The sequence below is a fragment of the Bacillus rossius genome, chromosome 1, assembly GCF_032445375.1.
Source record: "Bacillus rossius redtenbacheri isolate Brsri chromosome 1, Brsri_v3, whole genome shotgun sequence".
Lineage (NCBI taxonomy): Eukaryota > Metazoa > Arthropoda > Insecta > Phasmatodea > Bacillidae > Bacillus > Bacillus rossius.
The window spans coordinates 261,560,320-261,580,080 of NC_086330.1; the positions used below are offsets into that span (position 1 = coordinate 261,560,320).

Here is a 19,761-nt window from a genome sequence, read left to right on the forward strand (position 1 = left end):
GGAAAGTTCAAAATTCATTAAATAAATTTGCAAACAATATACTGATTAATTAGGTCGACTAATGTCCTTGGCACGATCCTGGACGAAGCTAAAAGAAATTTAATTTAAATACCAGAAAAGTGTAGGGTTCGAGAAATAAAACACCACAATTCTTTTACAAACATAATATTTACTACAAAATTTCTATCCTACTACAGGATCACTTGGGAAAGCCAGCAATTTTATAAACATTTAGCCCTGCATAGACGTGCAACTACTACTTCTTATAAACATTTAGCCCTACATAGACGTGCAAGGACTACTTCTTAGCTCCAAATGCTCCAACAGCTCCAACAGCTCCAAATGCTACAAATGCTCCAAATGCTCCAAATGCTCCAAATGCTCCAAATGCTCTAATTCTCCAAATTCTCCAACAGCTCCAAATGCTCCAAAGGTACCAAATGCTCCAACAGCTCCAAATGCTCCAACTGCCTTTTCTTTCAACAGCTCCGATGATATTGGGCTACAATGCTATAAGTCTAAGAGACTACGAGGCTACAAGGCTACGAGTCTAAAAGGATCTAGCTGGTTACGAGTTATACATGGTTGCGAGACTGCATGACTAAAAGACCGCATGGCTAAGAAACTACATGTCTATGAAGCTACAAGGATACAAGTCTACTCGGCTACAAAAGCTCCAACAACTCCAACAAGCAATGTACGCAATGTACGCGCAATACATATAATTTACGCGCAATAAATGTAATGATTACATAGTACACACAGGAAACGAAATGAAGAAATAGAACAAACACAGGAAAAAATGGAATGTACACACAGTACACACAGGAAACGGAACGTACACATAGTACACACAGGAAACGGAACGTACACACAGTACACACAGGAAACGGAACGTACACACAGTACACACAGGAAAATGAACGTTTAAACAGTACACACAGGAAACGGAACGTACACACAGTACACACAGGAAACGGAATGATCACATATTTATTACTCAACATTACACAAATACAAGTAAAAAAAGCCATAATTGTATGTAGCCAGCTTTCCTCAGTTCTTTGAGTATGAAGGATATTTCTTTGATGCACGAATAGTTTCCTGCACAAATTGAGCCATGTAAAAGTCTTAGCCGGTCAACCAATATGTTTGGATCTTTCCATGATGTGTAATCAATCTCTTCTAGCACCATCTTACTTGCTTGTTTATTATACATACTTTTAATATCACAATCGTCCCAGTGATCATAAGAAGAATTATCAGATTTATTTATTATAACACGTCGTTTCCTTCATTTCGGGCTCAGGACACCGCCACATTCTTCGATCTTGTCAGCTTTAGGTGCTTCATCACAGTCTATGCCTTTGTCAACAGCCTCAGAGTCACTGTAACAATCACTGTAGAAGACACACTCTTCACCCAGATTACCGTATGAATTCGATATCGATGATGTCGAAGTGTCTTTATCGTCTTCTTGCTTCATTTTTAGGAGTCCATCATTTTTACAAAGAATGGAGGATCTACTGAATATAGGCTTGAATTTATTCTCACTTTTCACGGTGTTGATACTTCCATTAGTTTCAGTCTTCCCGAAGCCATCATCATCCTTCAATTTATTTTCTTCGTCACGATCGGGTGAGCTAATACCATCACGCTCGGGACAAGGAAAATTATTATCGTAATGCAGATCACTCTTCTTTAGTCTAGTGGATCCATCGATGTCCTCTATGCCGTGAGTAGGCTTGGCTTTACATGTTCTATCATGTCTGTTTAAGCTGTCAATTTGTGTTAACAACCTGCTACACCGATTACAGCTTAACATTTTGCGTAGTGGGATTTAGCACAATCATTCCTCTCATGACGTCTAGCATTCCTTCTCGTGACAAAATCCTTGCCACAGTATCTACATCGGATTCCTTCCGATTCAGCTGCAGATAACAAACCATGATCCATGGTAGCTTCTGTGACTAATGTTAGATACAAACTGACAGTTGTCCTATTGGAAACATTTTTAAATAGAATTTTTTAAATATTTCATCAGCGAGAGTTAAGTTATCTGATGCAAAGCAAATTGATACAAGTAGTTCTGCTTGTCAACAACAGATGTCGACACATTTTTGCTTGCAGGTAAATATAATTTATTTTATGTGTTATGCGGGATGCTCACTAATAATCGCAAAAGAAGGAATGCTTCGCTAGACATCAAGGAGAAGGAAGTTCGTCCTTCATGATATTGTTTCTCTTCCGTCTTATCAGATATTTTTGGACTGAGTAATGTTTTTTTTAATCCACCTTATAAAAAAATGTTGTCAGTTCTGATTAAGTACCAGAAATTAACAATTTATTTGCATCACAGGATAAAATGACTCATTAAGTAAAAAGTCCTTCATGCGGAGATCAATTTCTCATCTGTAACCAGAAGCACTCGGAGAAAATCATCAGATGTCTACTCAGGAATAATGAGAAGCACTAAAAGAGAACAACCAAAATATTGTCAATAATAATCAGGAGCACACGGAGAAAAAACCATAATATTGACAAGAAAAATTAGTAGCACACGGAGAAAACCACCATAATATTGACAAGAATAATCAGTAGCACACGGAGAAAACCACCATAACATTGACAAGAGTATTCGGAAGCACACTGAGAAAACCGCCTGAAGTTTTCTTTAATGACATGAAATTACAGAAAAATAAATAAATAAATAAAAATAAAAAAATACAAAGAATTCTGGCTTGTACTAGAACTCTAACTTTGCACAACAATGAGAAGTTCACAAGCTAGCAGAATCCTTTGCATTTTTTTTTTTATTTTTTTATTTTTTTATTTTTTTTCTTCTGTAATTTCATGTCATTAAAGAAAACTTGAGGCGATTTTCTCCGTATGCTTCCGATTATTCTTGTCGATGTTATTGTAGTTTTCACCGTGTGCTACTGATTATTCTTGTCAATATTATGGTGGTTTTCTCCGTGTGCTACTGATTTTTCTTGTCAATATTATGGTTTTTTCTCCGTGTGCTCCTGATTATTATTGACAATATTTTGGTTGTTCTCTTTTAGTGCTTCTCATTATTCCTGAGTAGACATCTGATGGTTTTCTCCGAGTACTTCTGGTTACAGATGAGAAATTGATCTCCGCATGAAGGACTTTTTACTTAATGAGTCATTTTATCCTGTGATGCAAATAAATTGTTAATTTCTGGTACTAAATCAGAACTGACAACATTTTTTTATAAGGTGGATAAAAAAAACATTACTCAGTCCAAAAATATCTAATAAGACGGAAGAGGAACAATATCACGAAGGACAAACTTCCTTCTCCTTGATGTCTAGCGAAGCCTTCCTTCTTTTGCGATCATTAGTGAGCATCCCGCATACCACATAAAATAAATGATATTTACCTGCAAGCAAAAATGTGTCTACATCTGTTGTTGACAAGCAGAACTTCTTGCATCAATTTGCTTTGCGTTAGATAACTTAACTCGCGCTGATGAAATATTTTAAAAATTATATTTAAAAAATGGTTCCAATTGGAAAACTGTCAGTTTGTATATAACATTAGTCACAGAAGCTACCATGGATCATTTTTTGTTATCTGCAGCTGAATCGGAAGGAATCCGATGTAGATACTGTGGCAAGGATTTTGTCATGAGAAGGAATGCTAGACGTCATGAGAGGAATGATTGTGCTAAAAACCCACTACGCAAAATGTTAAGCTGTAATCGGTGTAGCAGGTTGTTAACACGAATTGACAGCTTAAGAAGACTTGATAGAACATGTAAAACCAAGCCTATTTACGGCATAGAGGACATCGATGGATCCACTAGACTAAAGAAGAGTGATTTGCATTACGACAATAATTTTCCTTGTTCTGAGCGTGATGGTATTAGCTCACCCGATCGTGACGAAGAACATAAATTGAAGAATGCTGATGGCTTCAAGAATACTGAAACTAATGGAAGTATAACACCGTGAAAAGTGAGAATACATTCAAGCCTATATTCAGTAGATCCTCCATTCTTTGTAAAAATGATTGACTCCTAAAAAGGAAGCATGAAGACGATGAACACACTTCGACATCATCGATATCGAATTCATACGGTAATCTGGGTGACGAGGATGTCTTTTACAGTGATTGTTACAGTGACTCTGAGGCTATTGGCAAAGGCACAGACTGTGATGAAGCACCTAAAGCTGACAAGATCGAAGAATGTGGCGGTGTCCTGAGCCCGAAACGTTGGAAACGACGTGTTATAATAAATAAATCTGATAATTCTTCTTATGATCACTGGGACGATTGTGATATTAAAAGTATGTATAATAAACAAGCAAGTAAGATGATGGTAGAAGAGATTGATTACACATCATGGAAAGATCCAAACATATTGATTGACCGGCTAAGACTTCTACATGGCTCGCTTTGTGCAGGAAAATATTCGTGGATTAAAGAAATATCCTTCATACTCAAAGAACTGAGGAAAGCTGGCTACATACAATAATGGCTTCTTTTACTTGTATTTGTGTAATGTTGAGAAATAAATTAAATATTGAAAGTAAAATTTTAATGTTTTTATTTCTTGTATTCTGCTTTCCAACTAAGCCTGTGTTTCTGCTACTGTATGTGTGATCATTCCGTTTCCTGTGTGTTCGTTCCATTTCCTGAGTGTTCGTTCCTTTTTCTGTGTGTACTGTGTGTACGTTCCGTTTTCTGTTTGTACGTTCCGTTTCCTGTGTGTACTGTTTAAACGTTCAGTTTCCTGTGTGTACTGTTTAAACGTTCAGTTTCCTGTGTGTACTGTGTGTACGTTCCGTTTCATGTGTGTACTGAGTGTACATTCTGTTTCCTGTGTGTACTGTGTGTACGTTCCGTTTCCTGTGTGTACTGTGTGTACTTTCCGTTTCCTGTTAGTACTGTGTGTACGTTCCGTTTCCTGTGTGTACTGTGTGTACGTTCTGTTTCCTGTGTGTACTGTGTGTATATTCCGTTTTTTCCTTTGTGTGTACTATTTATTCATTTCGTTTCCTGTGTGTACTGTGTAATCATTACATTTATTGCGCGTAAATTACATGTATTGCGCGTACATTGCGTACATTGCTTGTTGGAGCTGTTGGAGCTTTTGGAGCCGAGTAGACTTGTATCCTTGTAGCTTCATAGACATGTAGTTTCTTAGCCATGCGGTCTTTTAGTCATGCAGTCTCGCTGCCATGTATAACTCGTAACCAGCTAGATCCTTTTAGACTCGTAGCCTTGTAGCGTCGTAGTTTTTTAGACTCATAGCATTGTAGCCCAGTATCATTGGAGCTGCTGAAAGAAAAGGCAGTTGGAGCATTTGGAGCTGTTGGAGCAGTTGGAGCCTTTGGAGCATTTGGAGCTGTTGGAGAATTTGGAGAATTAGACCATTTGGAGCATTTGGAGCATTTGGAGCGTTTGGAGCATGGGGTGCATTTGGAGCATTTGGAGCTGTTGGAGCTGTTGGAGCATTTGGAGCTGTTGGAGCTAAGAAGTATTCGTGGCACGTCTATGTAGGGCTAAATGTTTATAAGAAGTAGTCGTTGCACGTCTATGCAGGGCTAAATGTTTATAAGATTGCTGGCTTTCGCAAGTGATCCTGTAGTAGGATAGAAATTTTGTAGTAAATATTATGTTTGTAAAAGAACTTGTGGTGTTTTATTTCTCGAACCTTACACATTTCTGGTATTTAAATTAAATTTATTTTAGCTTCGTCCAGGATCGTGCCAAGGACCTTAGTCGACCTTATTAATCAGTATATTGTTTGCAAACTTATTGAATGAATTTTGAACTTTTTCCTGAATTTTAGGTTAATTATTACGAATTTTCCAAGATGCTGGTATTCATGGCTTATAGGATAATGGTAGTATATGATTTAAAGTCTCTTTAAGAATTTTGAAGATGGTTTATTGAAATTATTATTTTTTTAACATAAAATTAAACGTTATTACATCGATCGAGTATCGAACCAAGGACAGGAGCGGTTCGAATTAATCTGTAGATGATTGCCATTTTTTAAATTAATTTTGAAATTTTTCCCGCATTTCTAGCTAAATAATTACATGATTTCAAAATGGCGTCCAAATTTCAAGATGGTGGGGGCACCTTGTTATTAAATGATTACTGCACTCTAGCGGATTAGAATAAATCTAGCATGATGGTAAGACATGTACACACACACAATATGGTGTCCTCCAGCAGACGAATACAAGATGGTACAATGACCACTAGCATGTGGTTGCTCCTGGTAGCATGTACCGAAAGCCAAATGTCGGATCCATGATAGTCGTCAAGGTCAAAGTCGTAGATCAAGGTTAATGTCAAATTTCAAGGTCAAGGTCAAATTTCAAGGTCAAGGTTAAAGTTCAGTGCCAGCAGTTGAGGACAAAAGTATGGTGACCAGAAAATTATACTAACATGGTATCAGCACACTCTAACTGACGGAAACAAGTTGGTGGTCTCCAGCACATGATTATTTGATGGTGGCCGTCACGAAAAGTGCAACGGTGGTTTTAAGGATTTTTTATATTTAATTGGGTTAATTAATTTTTTAATGATTTTTAAATTTTTTCCCGATTTTTAACATAAAAATTACGGATTTTCAAGATGGCTGACGTGATGTCATGTTACCTGACGATATATATGCTATTAAAAAGTGGTGGGGGCCAGTCTGCCTGTACCCACCACGGGTGAAGGTTCGGTCGCCATTTTTATTTTTTTGCACTCGTCGGTTTAGAACCGAGGACTACAAGCTCCGTGTCATAAAAGTAATTTCTTTTAATATTTTTATCAATAATTTTATTAATTGATTTTTTTATAAATTTAAAACATTTTTTTTCTCATTAAAATCGGAAAATAAATAAAGATTTTAAAGATGGCGGCCGTAACGGAAATTGCAACAGTGACATCATAATTAAAGATGGTGGTCATGGTATCCTTATTCCTATAAATGGCTTACCGGAGGCTTTAGACATGGTTGCTTAGGCCGTTTTTAGGAATTTGTGTTCTTCCTAGGGCAAAACGACTTTTGAGGATTTTCGAAATCCTAATTTTTGAATTGCGGAATTTTTTCAGATTTTTTGGAGGAACTTTTTTCAATATAAATGGTAATTTTGGCGAATTTTGAGGAACTTTGAGAAATTTTTGCCGAATTTTGGCAACTTTTGGCAAGTTTTGAGGGTCGAAGGTCAAGGTCACGGTTAAAGGTCAAGGTCACAACCATCCCAGATGGCCACCGTGACGTCACAATCCAAGATGGCGGTCGACACCACAGACACCACACACTGAACCCTGTTTCAGGAGCCCCCAAAACATTACTATTTAAGTCTTTTGTTCGCACCAACCTGGCGTTCTCAACAGGCCTGCGCGGAAACCTCGAGCACATAGCCTGCTCGCACTTGCTCGCGTCGCAAGCTACTTCTAATAACCTGACCCAAACATAAGGGCAGCGCCCACTTCTCTTTTTAACTGCATTAATCGTCTGGACATGCAAATAAACTCCCAGAAATGCAGGAGACGTTAAGACGGCATTGGTTTATCAATCAGCATGGCGTTCGTGCATTCTACCGCAATTGTTTCACTGAAAAAATTAACAGCTTCATCAGTCGTGGCAGGTTGAGATATAGCTGCTAGTTTAGTTTGTCACCGCTTCTACTTAGTAGACGCTTAAACATGCCAAACGCTGCTCTCTCGATACCAGAAAAATTTCCACAATAGCTTTACTGCAATTAATTTCGTAAAACAAACCAATTATGACGAAGAGTAGATACAAAAAGCAAATAATGCCCTTAATGACTTAACTAATTAAAAGTACGTGTAAGAAAATATACTTGATATGCAGGTCGTCTCACGTTTACAAACCTTAAAATGGACTCAGTAACGATGTGTTAATAGTAACTGTATGGCTTAAAATGGACGAAAGATATTTTCCATCTAGTGAAGCCGCCCGACAAGTACACTTCCTGCTGGCTGCTCTTGCAATCCTTTGCCTAGAGCGAACCATCACAGAGGTTGCCTACACGTCGCGCTGATGTGCTGATGAGATGACGATGTAAAATTGATGGAACTAGTGTGTTGGGGCTAATATCTATACACTGAAGAAAAAATGTTGTACTTTTAAAAAGATAGTCCTTGAAAACTCTTTTGCCAATGATATCACTCGTAAAAATTCATTGCAGAGCTTTGTACCATTTGCAATTTTAAAAATCTCTGCCTTCCAGATTTTCAAGTGATACTGCTTGAAAATGGGTTTCAAAGGAATTTCCTTGTAAAAGTACAAATATATTTTACAGTCTAGAAAACACATCAGCTCACTGCGACATCCAACATGTTTGAGACTTGTGAATAATCCGGTTGCGACCTTTGCCAGGAACTGAACTCAGATCACTTTAGTTGGAGGTGAGTGGTTCTATCCGATCTTAAGGTTAATGCGAAGGGAAACTTGTTTCAGGTGACGAGGAGAACATTCCCAAGTTCGGATGTGGAGCAGTTCTTGTGAGCAAGTACTATCTTGTCACGGCAGCACATTGCGTCATCAACCTCCCCAACAAGCTGAAAATGCAATTAGAGCTGGATGTTAGCAACCCAGCGTGTTTACTTAATGTCGGAAGAAATGCAAAAATGTCTGTAGAGTAGCCTAGTGTTAAAATATAAGGGCTATACACTATTAGGTATATGACTACCTATTGTAGCTCTAACAGTTTACATATATATGTGTGTGTATATAAATATGTATAATGTTTTTATGGACTCAATAACTGCTGTAATTTTGCACATATCACTTACGACCCGTAAAATAAATTATAATAATGTAATATTTCGGTTCATATCGTTTATTGGCATAATCCTACCCAAGGAGTAGCAATGGGGAACTTTTTTTTTAAAAACAGAAAAAGTTCTATAGCTTCCATAATATGAAATATATAACATCGGTTTAAAGTGTTCTTACTCGTCGGAGTAATACCGAAACCTTTTTATCTAAATAAATTATTGATACGACCACCGGTTCCTGGGAAGAGGGGGGGGGGGGGGGAAACGAGACAATTAGAACAAAAATCTAGAAGTCCCTAAGTAGAAACATCATTGAATCCGTTCAGATTGTTTGTAAATCATATAAATGTTATATGAAACTTTTGTCTGAACTAATTTTTGATAAGATGAACTATTACTGCAAGTGGTTTAAAAAAATAAGGTGTTATAATTATTAGAAACAGTTCGATTGCATAATCTGTTGCTATAGTTAATACAGTCATATTTTTAATATATTTTAATTGATATACAAATACTGATGCTAGAAGTGGTCCTAATAAACCAATTTGTAGTTTCTTCGACATGATTGTTAATTACAAATCTCCGCTACATATTTCATCTCTAGAATGCCTCATAATTACGATTTATTTCAAATTTTTGAAATCAATCATTTTAAAGTTGTTGCTCTTTACTACTGCCAATTTTCAACATGTAAAATTATAAATATTATTCATTAAAATATTGTTCTGCTTGATTATGTACGGTTTATATTTGGGACAGTTAACGCTTTTAAGTGATCGATGATGACATATAAATAATGGATTAAGAACAGAGAGAGTACGGTCTTGTACAAGACGACACTCTCTCACTGTACGCTCGTTGCACACTCTTGCCCACTTTTAGAGGTCCATGTTTTATTTCGAAGCATAAGCAAACATTTAACTTACTGTCCAAACGCAATGTTTGTCGATAGTTACGGGTGAGGACATGGGTGGCAGGGAATGCCAAATAACATAATTTAGGTTAAGGAACATGTGACCGGAAACGAAAATCTGCAGTGTTAAAGGCACTAAATATTAGCGGACGAATTTGAATCTGGCGGGCTTCAGGGGAACTCTCCATTGGCTGAGAGGACGCGATTGCAGCGCGGTGGCGTTCAATAGCTCCACGGGAAGCAGAAGAGCCGGCGCAGACGTTTAGAGTTAGTCATACGCTTCATATGGCTTCATATGAGACTCCCAGTTCCAGACAGTTGCTGGTTAGGGCGTGCAAAGTTCTTTCCTATTCAGTACACGTATGTTGTGAAAGTGCCTTTTGTAAACTCGCTCTGCTACTACTGCACAGTTTACATGTCGGCCTCCTCTGCGAATGTAAAGTCTGACGTGCTATTGCTGTTTGTCACTGTGCTCAATAACAGTCAACAGTTCGCTAATTGACAAGCATGTAAATGTACTATAAAAAACAATACAACGTGTTTTTACACTCTATTGCTGGTTGACGGTGTACTTCAAATAACTCTTATACACCTGCGTTTGCTTGGTTTGACATTCCCCGCCCCACCCTTCAAATTGAATTCCCACAATTTTCGATGATAAGGTAATAATCAAAATTAATTGTATTTTGAATAAATCGATTTCTATTTTGACTTGAAATATGTCACTGACGATGTAAAATGAAATTGTTTTTTATAAAATAATTATTTTTAGTAGTGCGATATTTTATAAGAACAAGACCACATATTTAAACATATATTTAAAAGAACTGAAATACATTTTAACATTGGCCACTTAGTGCACGATGACACGATGACAGCACGTGTAGTGTGCAGAGGGCAGATCCCAGTTCGCTCGAGGGTGACCGGCAGTGTGCCTGTGGGCCGGATGAGCCGACTGCAGTGATGGTCCGTGTGGCTGCCGCAGAGGCGTGGTGCGGCTGGGCGAGCACGACTCCAGCACGGACCCCGACTGCCAGGGAGGCTTCTGCAGCGACCCGGTGATGGACTACCGGGTCGCCGAGGTCGTGGCGCACCCCGCGTACGGCCGCTACAAGAACGACATAGCGCTCATCCGCACTGACCGCGAGGTCGAGTTCACAAGTCAGTGCCTTCCACAGTTTGTTTTCTCACTTGCTTTGCGTCTTTATATGTCTTTTAGTTACACAGGTGCAAATAGTCCGTGGGATCTTACTGTATCTCAGAAAGTTCAAATCCATTAAAAATCGCTTGAAATGTTACACTTTATAAAGTTAGTACTTTTCTTTTAAACTATAATGAAGTAACAAACGTATTGCCTTTTTAAAGTTAATATGGTATTTGAGTAACGAAAACTAAATAAATGAAATAATAGACTTGAAACACCAGTAAACATACATCCATGAGAAACAGACATTATGACCGTAGTCTCTATCACATAACCAAATACCTATTCATACTTACTTATGGATCAGATAAAAGTAGATGCAATTTGGGAGTTTAACATCAAGTGCAGGATCTAGGATCCAAATTGACTTGAACACATTCTCCTTAGTGACCTTGACCTTTCACCTTGACCTCAAAGAAATTTAAGTCGGTGATGTGGATTATTGACTTTGAGCACGACGACCTTAAACTCTGTGACCTTGACCACGACCAATTCAAACTTTGTGACCTTGATCTACCAAAGCTTTTATGTTCCTTATAGAAATATTAAATTTAATTTATATACAAAATACATTGGAAGCGCTGTGATTCGAACCGTCGCAGCTCAGACTTCTAGGTTGGAAAACATATGACTTTAACCGCACGGCCATCGAGATATTTACCAGACTGAGAATTTAATCAGGTATATAGAAAATAACCTACATATTCGGACTTGTAATTTTTTCTTTATTTGAAGGAATAATATCATTATCTGTTAGAGACAGAAACGCCATCTTGTTTTAAGTACTTGCTACCAGGAGTGATAGTTAACAAACATGACGTATGATAGAGAGTGCTGTCACAATTTTATTTCTGTCCAAGACATTTGGAGCCAAGTAGTCTCGTAGCCATGTAGACTTGTATCCTGGAAGCTTCGTAGTCCTGTAGTCTCGCAATCATGTAACCATGTGTTCTGGAAGCCTCGTAGTCCTGTAGCCTCGCAGTCTCGTTACCTTGTAGACTCGTAGTTGCGTAATCTCATAACCTTGTAGACTCGTAGTCGCGCAGTCCCATAAAATTGTAGACTCGTAGTCGCGTAGTAATGATGCCTTGGAGCCTCGTAGACTTGTAGCTACGTAACCACGTAGCCTTGTTATCTTTTAACATAATGATGCTGGAGCTGTTGGAGCCGAAGAGATAATTTAGCCGAAGACATATGCAGCAATTGGAGCCTTGTAAACTTGTATCTTCGTAATCAAGTACCTTTGTAGTCACGTAGTCATGTAGTTTCGTATCTTCGTAGCCTTCTAGTCTTGTAGTTAAATAGCGGCAAGACCTATGACTAATTGGAGTCAAATACTTTTACGTCATTGATTGTTGGAGCCAAAACACTGTTGGAGTCAAATAACAGTTGGAGGCATTATATCTTAACTTAACAATGACAAGCGCATTAAACTGAGTTGAATGCAGAAAGTGAAAATGCACTTCTTTTTCGTTAAACGCGCTTCTATTTTGTAGAATTTCCGACCAATTGTGCTTTCTTTTCTTTAAATGCTTGACCTGCGTGAACATTGCGTGTATTGCGTGTAAATTGCATGTATTGCGTGTACATTACAAGTCAATTGCGTGTCTTGCGTGTCTTTTGAGTGTATTGCTTGTCATTTGCGTGTATTGCTTGAACATTGCGTTTATTGCGTGACAGTTGCGTGTATTGCGTGTCAATTGCGTGTATTGCGTGTACATCGCGAGAACATTACGTGCACACTGCATGAACATTGCGTGAACATTACGTGTATTGCGTGTATTGTGTGTTTACCGCGTGTATTACGTGGTCATAATATTTGTCGAATAGGTTTCCAAATGTGTTACGTTACTTTAGTGTGTTAATTTTTTAAAAATATGTTTTGAAACACACCTTATAGTAAATGGTTCTTGATTTGACTAGCATACTATTCCGACGGTTGCATGTATATAAGCGAGTCCTCAGACGTTGGGATTTTCAGTTTGTTACTGTCGACGGTGTAAGGATCACATAGTTTGTCTCATCTGGTGCATAAGTCGCGTAATTACCTCTTCTCGCGAACTCAATGGCATCTTTACCGTTTAACGCCGAACTCGATGGAGGCTGTACCATCGACTAAGGGAACCCTGGCGTCAGCGACGACAATGAAGGAGCAGATCCCGTTGGCAACTACGACGTCAAAACTAGAGGAGACTTCAAAAGTCGTGGTACCGTCATCAGAAGAGATCTTATTGACTTTTGTGCTGGCTGCACTGGAAACCACGATGAACGATGTTTCACCCTCGATGGAGACTTCAATGGCTGTTAATTCACCAACTAACGAGCATAGATGCCGTTACTACGTAAGGGTTTTCTCAAACAACAGCAATGCTTGACGACACAAGAAGAGATAATGTGCTAAGAATCCTCATCGCAATATGTTTGGATTTGAGAAATGTCATAAGCAAATTTCCAGAAAAGATAATATGAAAACGCACATGAAGACATGCAAATGCCGTGCTGTACGGCGGAAGGTACGGGTTTCGCTGCAACAACGATGCATTTATGTTCATAAGAGTATGCCGGGAATTGGTACAACTGTAGCAACATCAGTATCTGGATCGGGTCTGAAAGGCTCGTCTTCATCACCGCGGTATCCTTGCAACTACTGCGATGTCTTTCGCTTTTTCCCATGTAGCACGATGAAATGAACGGAGTAAATGTGTAAAGAATCATTCTCGTACGATGTTTCACTGCCATGAGTTTCATGTTTGGTTTACTCGTATTGACAGTTTGCAACAACATGCGAACAAATGTAAAGGTGAAGTCCGTGTGCCTACTGTCGAACTAAGTGCAGAAATTTTGGGTCTTCAGTTTAAATTGGAGACTCGTGAGCGTACAAGCAAAATAACAGATGTGCAGCAACCGATTTCTATGACGTCTGGACATGACACTAAATCCAAGACTGTGTTCGGTGCATTACATGTGAATGATATTGGGTTCTACTTGGCACAGTCTGCATTTCGTGGAACATTGAAAGACTACTAATATCTAAATACGTTCAGTGAATTGAAGGACATTTGTACTTTTCTTGACGATATCAGACAGAACATAATCGAACAGCTTACTGATGACGTAGCAACAAACGGACCTTTAAAATATAACTTGTGGCTGGACTATGTATATGGAAAACCATATCCGTTCGATGACAAAGTGAAGACGTGCGCATTCAAGACATCGGCTGCAGTAATTAACAGTTCTGACAATGTTTAGCAAACTGTTAAACACAGTGTCCAGAAACTCTATCAAAAAGAGGAATACTATGTTGGTAAAGGATCTGGCTGGTCTCTGTCTAGTATAAACTGATTAGAGCTAAGAATTAGTCATTTCACGCCGATGCAGGACTAATTGTTTATCAGATTGCTAACTTCGCAAGTGTTCATGTAGTAGAATAGAAATTATGTAATAAATATTATGTTTGTAAAAGACCTTGTGATGTTTTATTTCTCTTACCAGTCACTTTTGTGGTATTTTTAATTAAAGTTATATTTTTCTTCGCCCAGGGTTCTAACCAAGGACCTTAATCGATCTAATTTATCAGTTAATTAATGAGTGATTTTTTTGATGAATTTTGAACTTTTTCACGAATTTATTGGTTAATTATTACGATTTTTCAAAATGGCGGACATAAAGACTTATATGATGTTGTTTGGCTAGGAATCTAACCTTATTTTAGGACTTTGAACATGATTTATTAAATTGTTATTTTTACAAAAATTTTTTTTTGCATTGCCTACGGATCGAACCGAGGATAGGAACTGATCTAATCAATCAGTATAATGATTGCAAAATTATTTAATGAATTTTGGAAAATTTTTCCGAATTTCTAGCTAAATAATTACTCATTTCCAAGATTGCTACGAAATGTCAAGATGGCGGGTGCCACAGTAATAATATATGATTACTACACACTATCGGGTAAAACTTAAACTAATATGATGGTATAACCCCCAATAGACGAAAACAAGATGGTGGCCTCCAGCAGACATAAACATGATAATGTATATGACGTCATACAAGATGATAATATATACCTTGGCATTAGTGGTGGGAGATCAATCTGTCGGCGGCTTTCGCGGAGGAAGGATCTATGAATATTTTTATTATTTTTGTCCTTTCCGGGGTCGAACCGAGGACTCCATGATGTAAGTACATTTTTAAAAAGCAATTTTATTACATTTTGATTAATTAGTTTCTTTTTAATTTAGCCCGGTTTTCTAGCATAAAAATGTACAGTTTTTCAAGATGGCAGCCGTAACGAAAAGTGCACAGTTATAGAATACGATATGGTGGCCGTTAAGTAAAGTGTAAAGATGACGTTATACTCGTCCAAGATGGCGGGCATAAAAAATCATGCAATGTTTCTAGAATCCAACGAAAATTGCAACATTAGGGAGTGAGCATTCGATTCCCTTTTTCAATTCTTATTTTTATATGTTTAAAGTAAACATATAGGTGTATATATATTTTTGAATTCTGTCTATAATCAAAATATATTTCAAAATCTGTGCTATTTTTATTGCGGTAATGTTAAGGTTATAGCAGTTGGGTGTGTTGTAAGAAATATATTGATTACATATAAATATTTTATTTATTTCAGACTTTTCTAGTTAATATGCAAAACTATATAAAGTTTAATAAATTTAATATTTATATAGGCTACAGAATAACATTCATCATTACTTCTCAAAAAATTAGTAGGGTTGTGTATTTTTTTTCGTTTTAGATATTTTTAATGTATATGAGTATCAATTTAATTAATACAAAAATGATACAAGAATATGTAAATCACTTTTTATTTGGTCTCAACATAAATTTGATTTCCTTGTCATAATTTTTGACCTGTGTAAAAGAATAATTTATAAAAAAAGGACTTAATATAATTTAATATTTCGAGGTAATGATATAAAATTTTATTACATTGAGAGTTTTATCTGTACATTACACTGTTTATGATGGATACTATGTAGTTTCAGGATACTTTTTATGTTGTTCTAGCTAGATTTTTTAGATCTTATATAATATAATTAATAATTTGTTACATGTTTGTGCGTCATGCAGAATGGATTAAACCGATATGCGTAATCGCTGGACCGCTGATGAACAAGAGCTTTATCGGAGACCATCCTGACGTAGCGGGATGGGGAGTGTACGGCCTTGGTAAGAAACTGTTATCTAAGATATGCTGTTTTTTTTAGAACAATTAATAACCTTCTTTTCATTTAGTAGGAAAAAAAATATATTCCAGTCTTAGAGACAGTTTACATCTAAATGACATCCCCTCAGATGTGCTCACCCATATAATAGCGATAAATGAATATAACATTTCTGGAAAAAATATTGGATAATACTTTCGTTTGTTTTACTTAATGGGAATTATATAGATTTTATTTAAAATAAATTCTTTAAAAAACAAAAATAACAATTCAAGTGTGAGTACATTTTTGGGTGTTTCTGTTCATATATTTTTAAATAAGTGGAACAGCAATCCACGCCCGACAGTTAGAAGTGGGATTCCGTGACAACTATACACTAAGGTTTATAGATGTGTGCAAAAATATATATTCGTTTTTTTTTAATTTGATGAATTCCAAATATTTTTAAAAATCATGATAAAAACAGCACATATAGCTGTAAATGTTCGTGTTTCTGCTAATTATGGGCAGTCTAACAATGAAAGGGATACTGTTTTTTTAAAATATGTTTACAAGTAACCATTACTAAAATTCAGTACAGCCAGAATAGATATCTCAATTAAGAACCTTCACAAAATAGTTAATAATAGGTATATGTAAATTATCCAAAAAAAGCAATTAGCTTTGTTTTTTTTATAAAAATCATAGATAATGTACAAACAGAATAAATAATTATTTGACTTAATATCTCTGTATTTTTTGCTAAATTACACCATATTCAAAATTGTTATGTGTTAGATTTTTTAAGTCCTTACAACATTAAGAGTAGCGTTGAATAAAGCCATGTAGGCTTGCAGGAAAAAATAAACCTTACCGTGAAAGGTTGAACACCGATTCTGGTGAGAAACGTAAGAAAGCTACAGCTGTGATTTTTTTTATAGTCGATTAAAATAAAAGTCTGAGAAATCACATGCACGGATGTGAAAATATTATGTAACTTGCTCATCAGTTGTTTTGAAACAGTAGCATTATTTTAATCTGGCACGTTCGCGGACTTGTGTATTCCAGTTTAGCAATTTCGCTAATTAACAAAAAATCTAACATTCAAATATTATTATGCCCTACAATATTATTTTAAACAAAAGTGTTGGTCTTCTTCAATAAGTTATCACTGAAATGTGACAATGGAACGTAAAATGTTAGCCACTATAAAACAAGAAACAATGTTCTGGAATGAAAACTGACGACTGCGGCGATAAACGTTGAAAGAATTAAAAAAAAAAAAAAAAAAAAAGCCGCAGGTCAGGTTCGCACCGTAGATTTATCGTGGAAATGTTAGGCTGAAATCATAAATGTTTCGTATTTAATCACTGTATTCTGTTTGGACTAACGCTGGCCACTGTATGCCCCATAGCTCAGCTAAGTAATCACAAACGCAGTTTTTTTTAAATTTCCTTTTCGACACTTCCGTAGCTCTCACATTCGCTCGGCACTGTACTTTTTGGATTCGTTTTGACACGAGCTTTCCTCTGACTAACGTTTTCTGTAATTTCAAATATATTTACAAGTCCTATGAGTAAAAAAAAAAGCTCCTCACAGTGACCCCGCACCAATGTCTTCAGCTACACGCGTTTACGCGCTGCACCAGTTTATAACTTTACACAGAGATGATTCGTGACAGACACGCGCATGCGCCTACACTGGTGCGATGACGCCACAGGCAAAAAAAAACAATTTTCCCCACAAACACGTACGGTACAGACATGATCTATCTATTGCGTTTCAAATCTGACGGTATTTTGTCACACCAGAAATCCGACTGTCACTGTACGAGCGAATACACGTTTTCACGTCAAAACACCGGTGAAGCAGGAATGCGGCCAGGGGCGACATTAACAGCCGGGATCCACAAGCGAAAACCTGAACGCGACTGGTTCGATAGCTGCCGGACTTCATAACAGCGAAAATTAATAGTGCCAGATTGAATACCTTTTACTGCAGCCACCTAGATTAAAAACACATACATATGAAGTATTTGATTGTTAAAAATATTATGAATATTAAATGAATTATAGCCTATCAATGGCTGTTAATATAGAAGGTATTTTCAAGAATGGTTAGAACATTGGCTTCTCCGCTTCATGTCTCGATATAAATCAACCTGTAGAAAACACCTTGATGGATTGATAGTGTGGAAAATTTAAAAATAAAAAACCCTTAACTATATGTCAATGATTTATTGAAGCTGGTGGCATGTATTGACAAAATGCGAGTATAGGTACTAGGATAAAATAATGTGTGTTTAAATCAGTATTGTAGCACGAATTAACTGTAGTCAATTTCCAAAGTATTCCACTAATGGAAACCTTTTAAGACCGATTAAAATGTTTCATTCGTTTGTAAGCAATTAGTTGGTAGCGAATGTTTCCTACCTGACTGCAATCCACGCTTTTTCTGTTTAGTCCCTGAGTGTAACCTTTGCTAGGCAGGACCGTCCAGAGAGACTGAGGGCCTGGGGGGAAATTATTTTCTAGGGCATCTCCCTATTACTTAAAGTGCAAAATTTTAAATCTAAACTTAAAAAAATACTAAACATTACCAACACCATAACTGTAAAGGTGATATACACGTATCTCATAAATTATAAGATTTATAATGAATTTCGTTAGCAAAAGACATGTAATTTTCGTCTTATCAGTTTAAACACATAAAGTAGGGCTGGGCAAAGAGGAAAAACTTAGTTGTGCTGATTTTTAAACTGACTTGTAATTGACGAATTTACGTTAAGACTTCAAAATTGGTGGTTACTCTACTTCAACTATATTAGTACATAACAGAATTTTACAATCACTTTAGAAATAAGTTAAGTTGGACTATAGATATGGATAGAAACAAGGATGTATAGCACGGATTTAGTCCCCACGCCACCCCTACACATGGTCTTGACGGCCACGTGCATGTGAATGCAGCTTGGGTGCACATGTTGGCAGACAAACCGGAGCGGAGCGTGCGCATGCAGAAGTCACGGCTGCAGGTGGTGGAGAGCGGGCAGTGCGAGCCCACGTACCGGCGGCTCGTCCGACTCGACGACACGCAGATGTGCGCGGGCGGCACCGTCTGCGTGGGCGACTCCGGGGGACCGCTCATGCTGCTCGACGGCAGCCGCTACTTCCTCGTGGGCGTGCAGTCACTGAGCTCCAGTCGCTGCGGCTCCTCCGGCAAGCCCGGCGTCTACACGCGCGCCTCGGCCTTCATGCAGTGGATCATGGAGCACATGCATCCGTGACACCTCCTCCAGCTTGCAGCATGGCCATGCCATTTGTTGGGGTCCTCTCCTTTAACGAATGCAAACTTTCAATAATAAAGAATAACACATTCTTCACAATCTCTAAATTATGTATTCAATATAATGTATTTACATTATTATAGTCACTTATAATTGTTTTTATAAACCTTGCAATTTTTAGCACTTGAATGTTCGCAAACTAACCATACTTTCGAGAAGTATTTGATTAAAATGCTTTCAAGAGGTGTGTTAATGTTTATTGAAATGAATTTACATTTTTGTTTTCCACAAGTCTAATAAATTTTAATTCTGAAAATTTTTAAAATACTCTTTCGTGGTTTATTAAATTTTTTTATTCGTATGTGCAGCACAGGAGGTAAGAAATAATAAGGTGTCATTT

At 37.2% G+C, this 19,761-nt stretch overlaps 1 protein-coding gene across 1 annotated transcript in view; it reads left to right on the forward strand.

The window, feature by feature from the left end:
• LOC134530041 (CLIP domain-containing serine protease B4-like) overlaps nucleotides 1-19,454 on the forward strand; it is a 59,658-nt gene extending 40,204 nt beyond the window's left edge. Inside the window, exons 4-7 of the mRNA XM_063364578.1 lie at nucleotides 8,465-8,573; nucleotides 10,683-10,858; nucleotides 16,002-16,100; nucleotides 19,066-19,454. Of these exons, the coding sequence (XP_063220648.1) occupies nucleotides 8,465-8,573; nucleotides 10,683-10,858; nucleotides 16,002-16,100; nucleotides 19,066-19,361 (680 nt within the window). The 3' untranslated portion in view covers nucleotides 19,362-19,454. The remainder of the gene's footprint in view (nucleotides 1-8,464; nucleotides 8,574-10,682; nucleotides 10,859-16,001; nucleotides 16,101-19,065) is intronic.
• The last annotated feature ends 307 nt before the right edge of the window (nucleotides 19,455-19,761 follow it).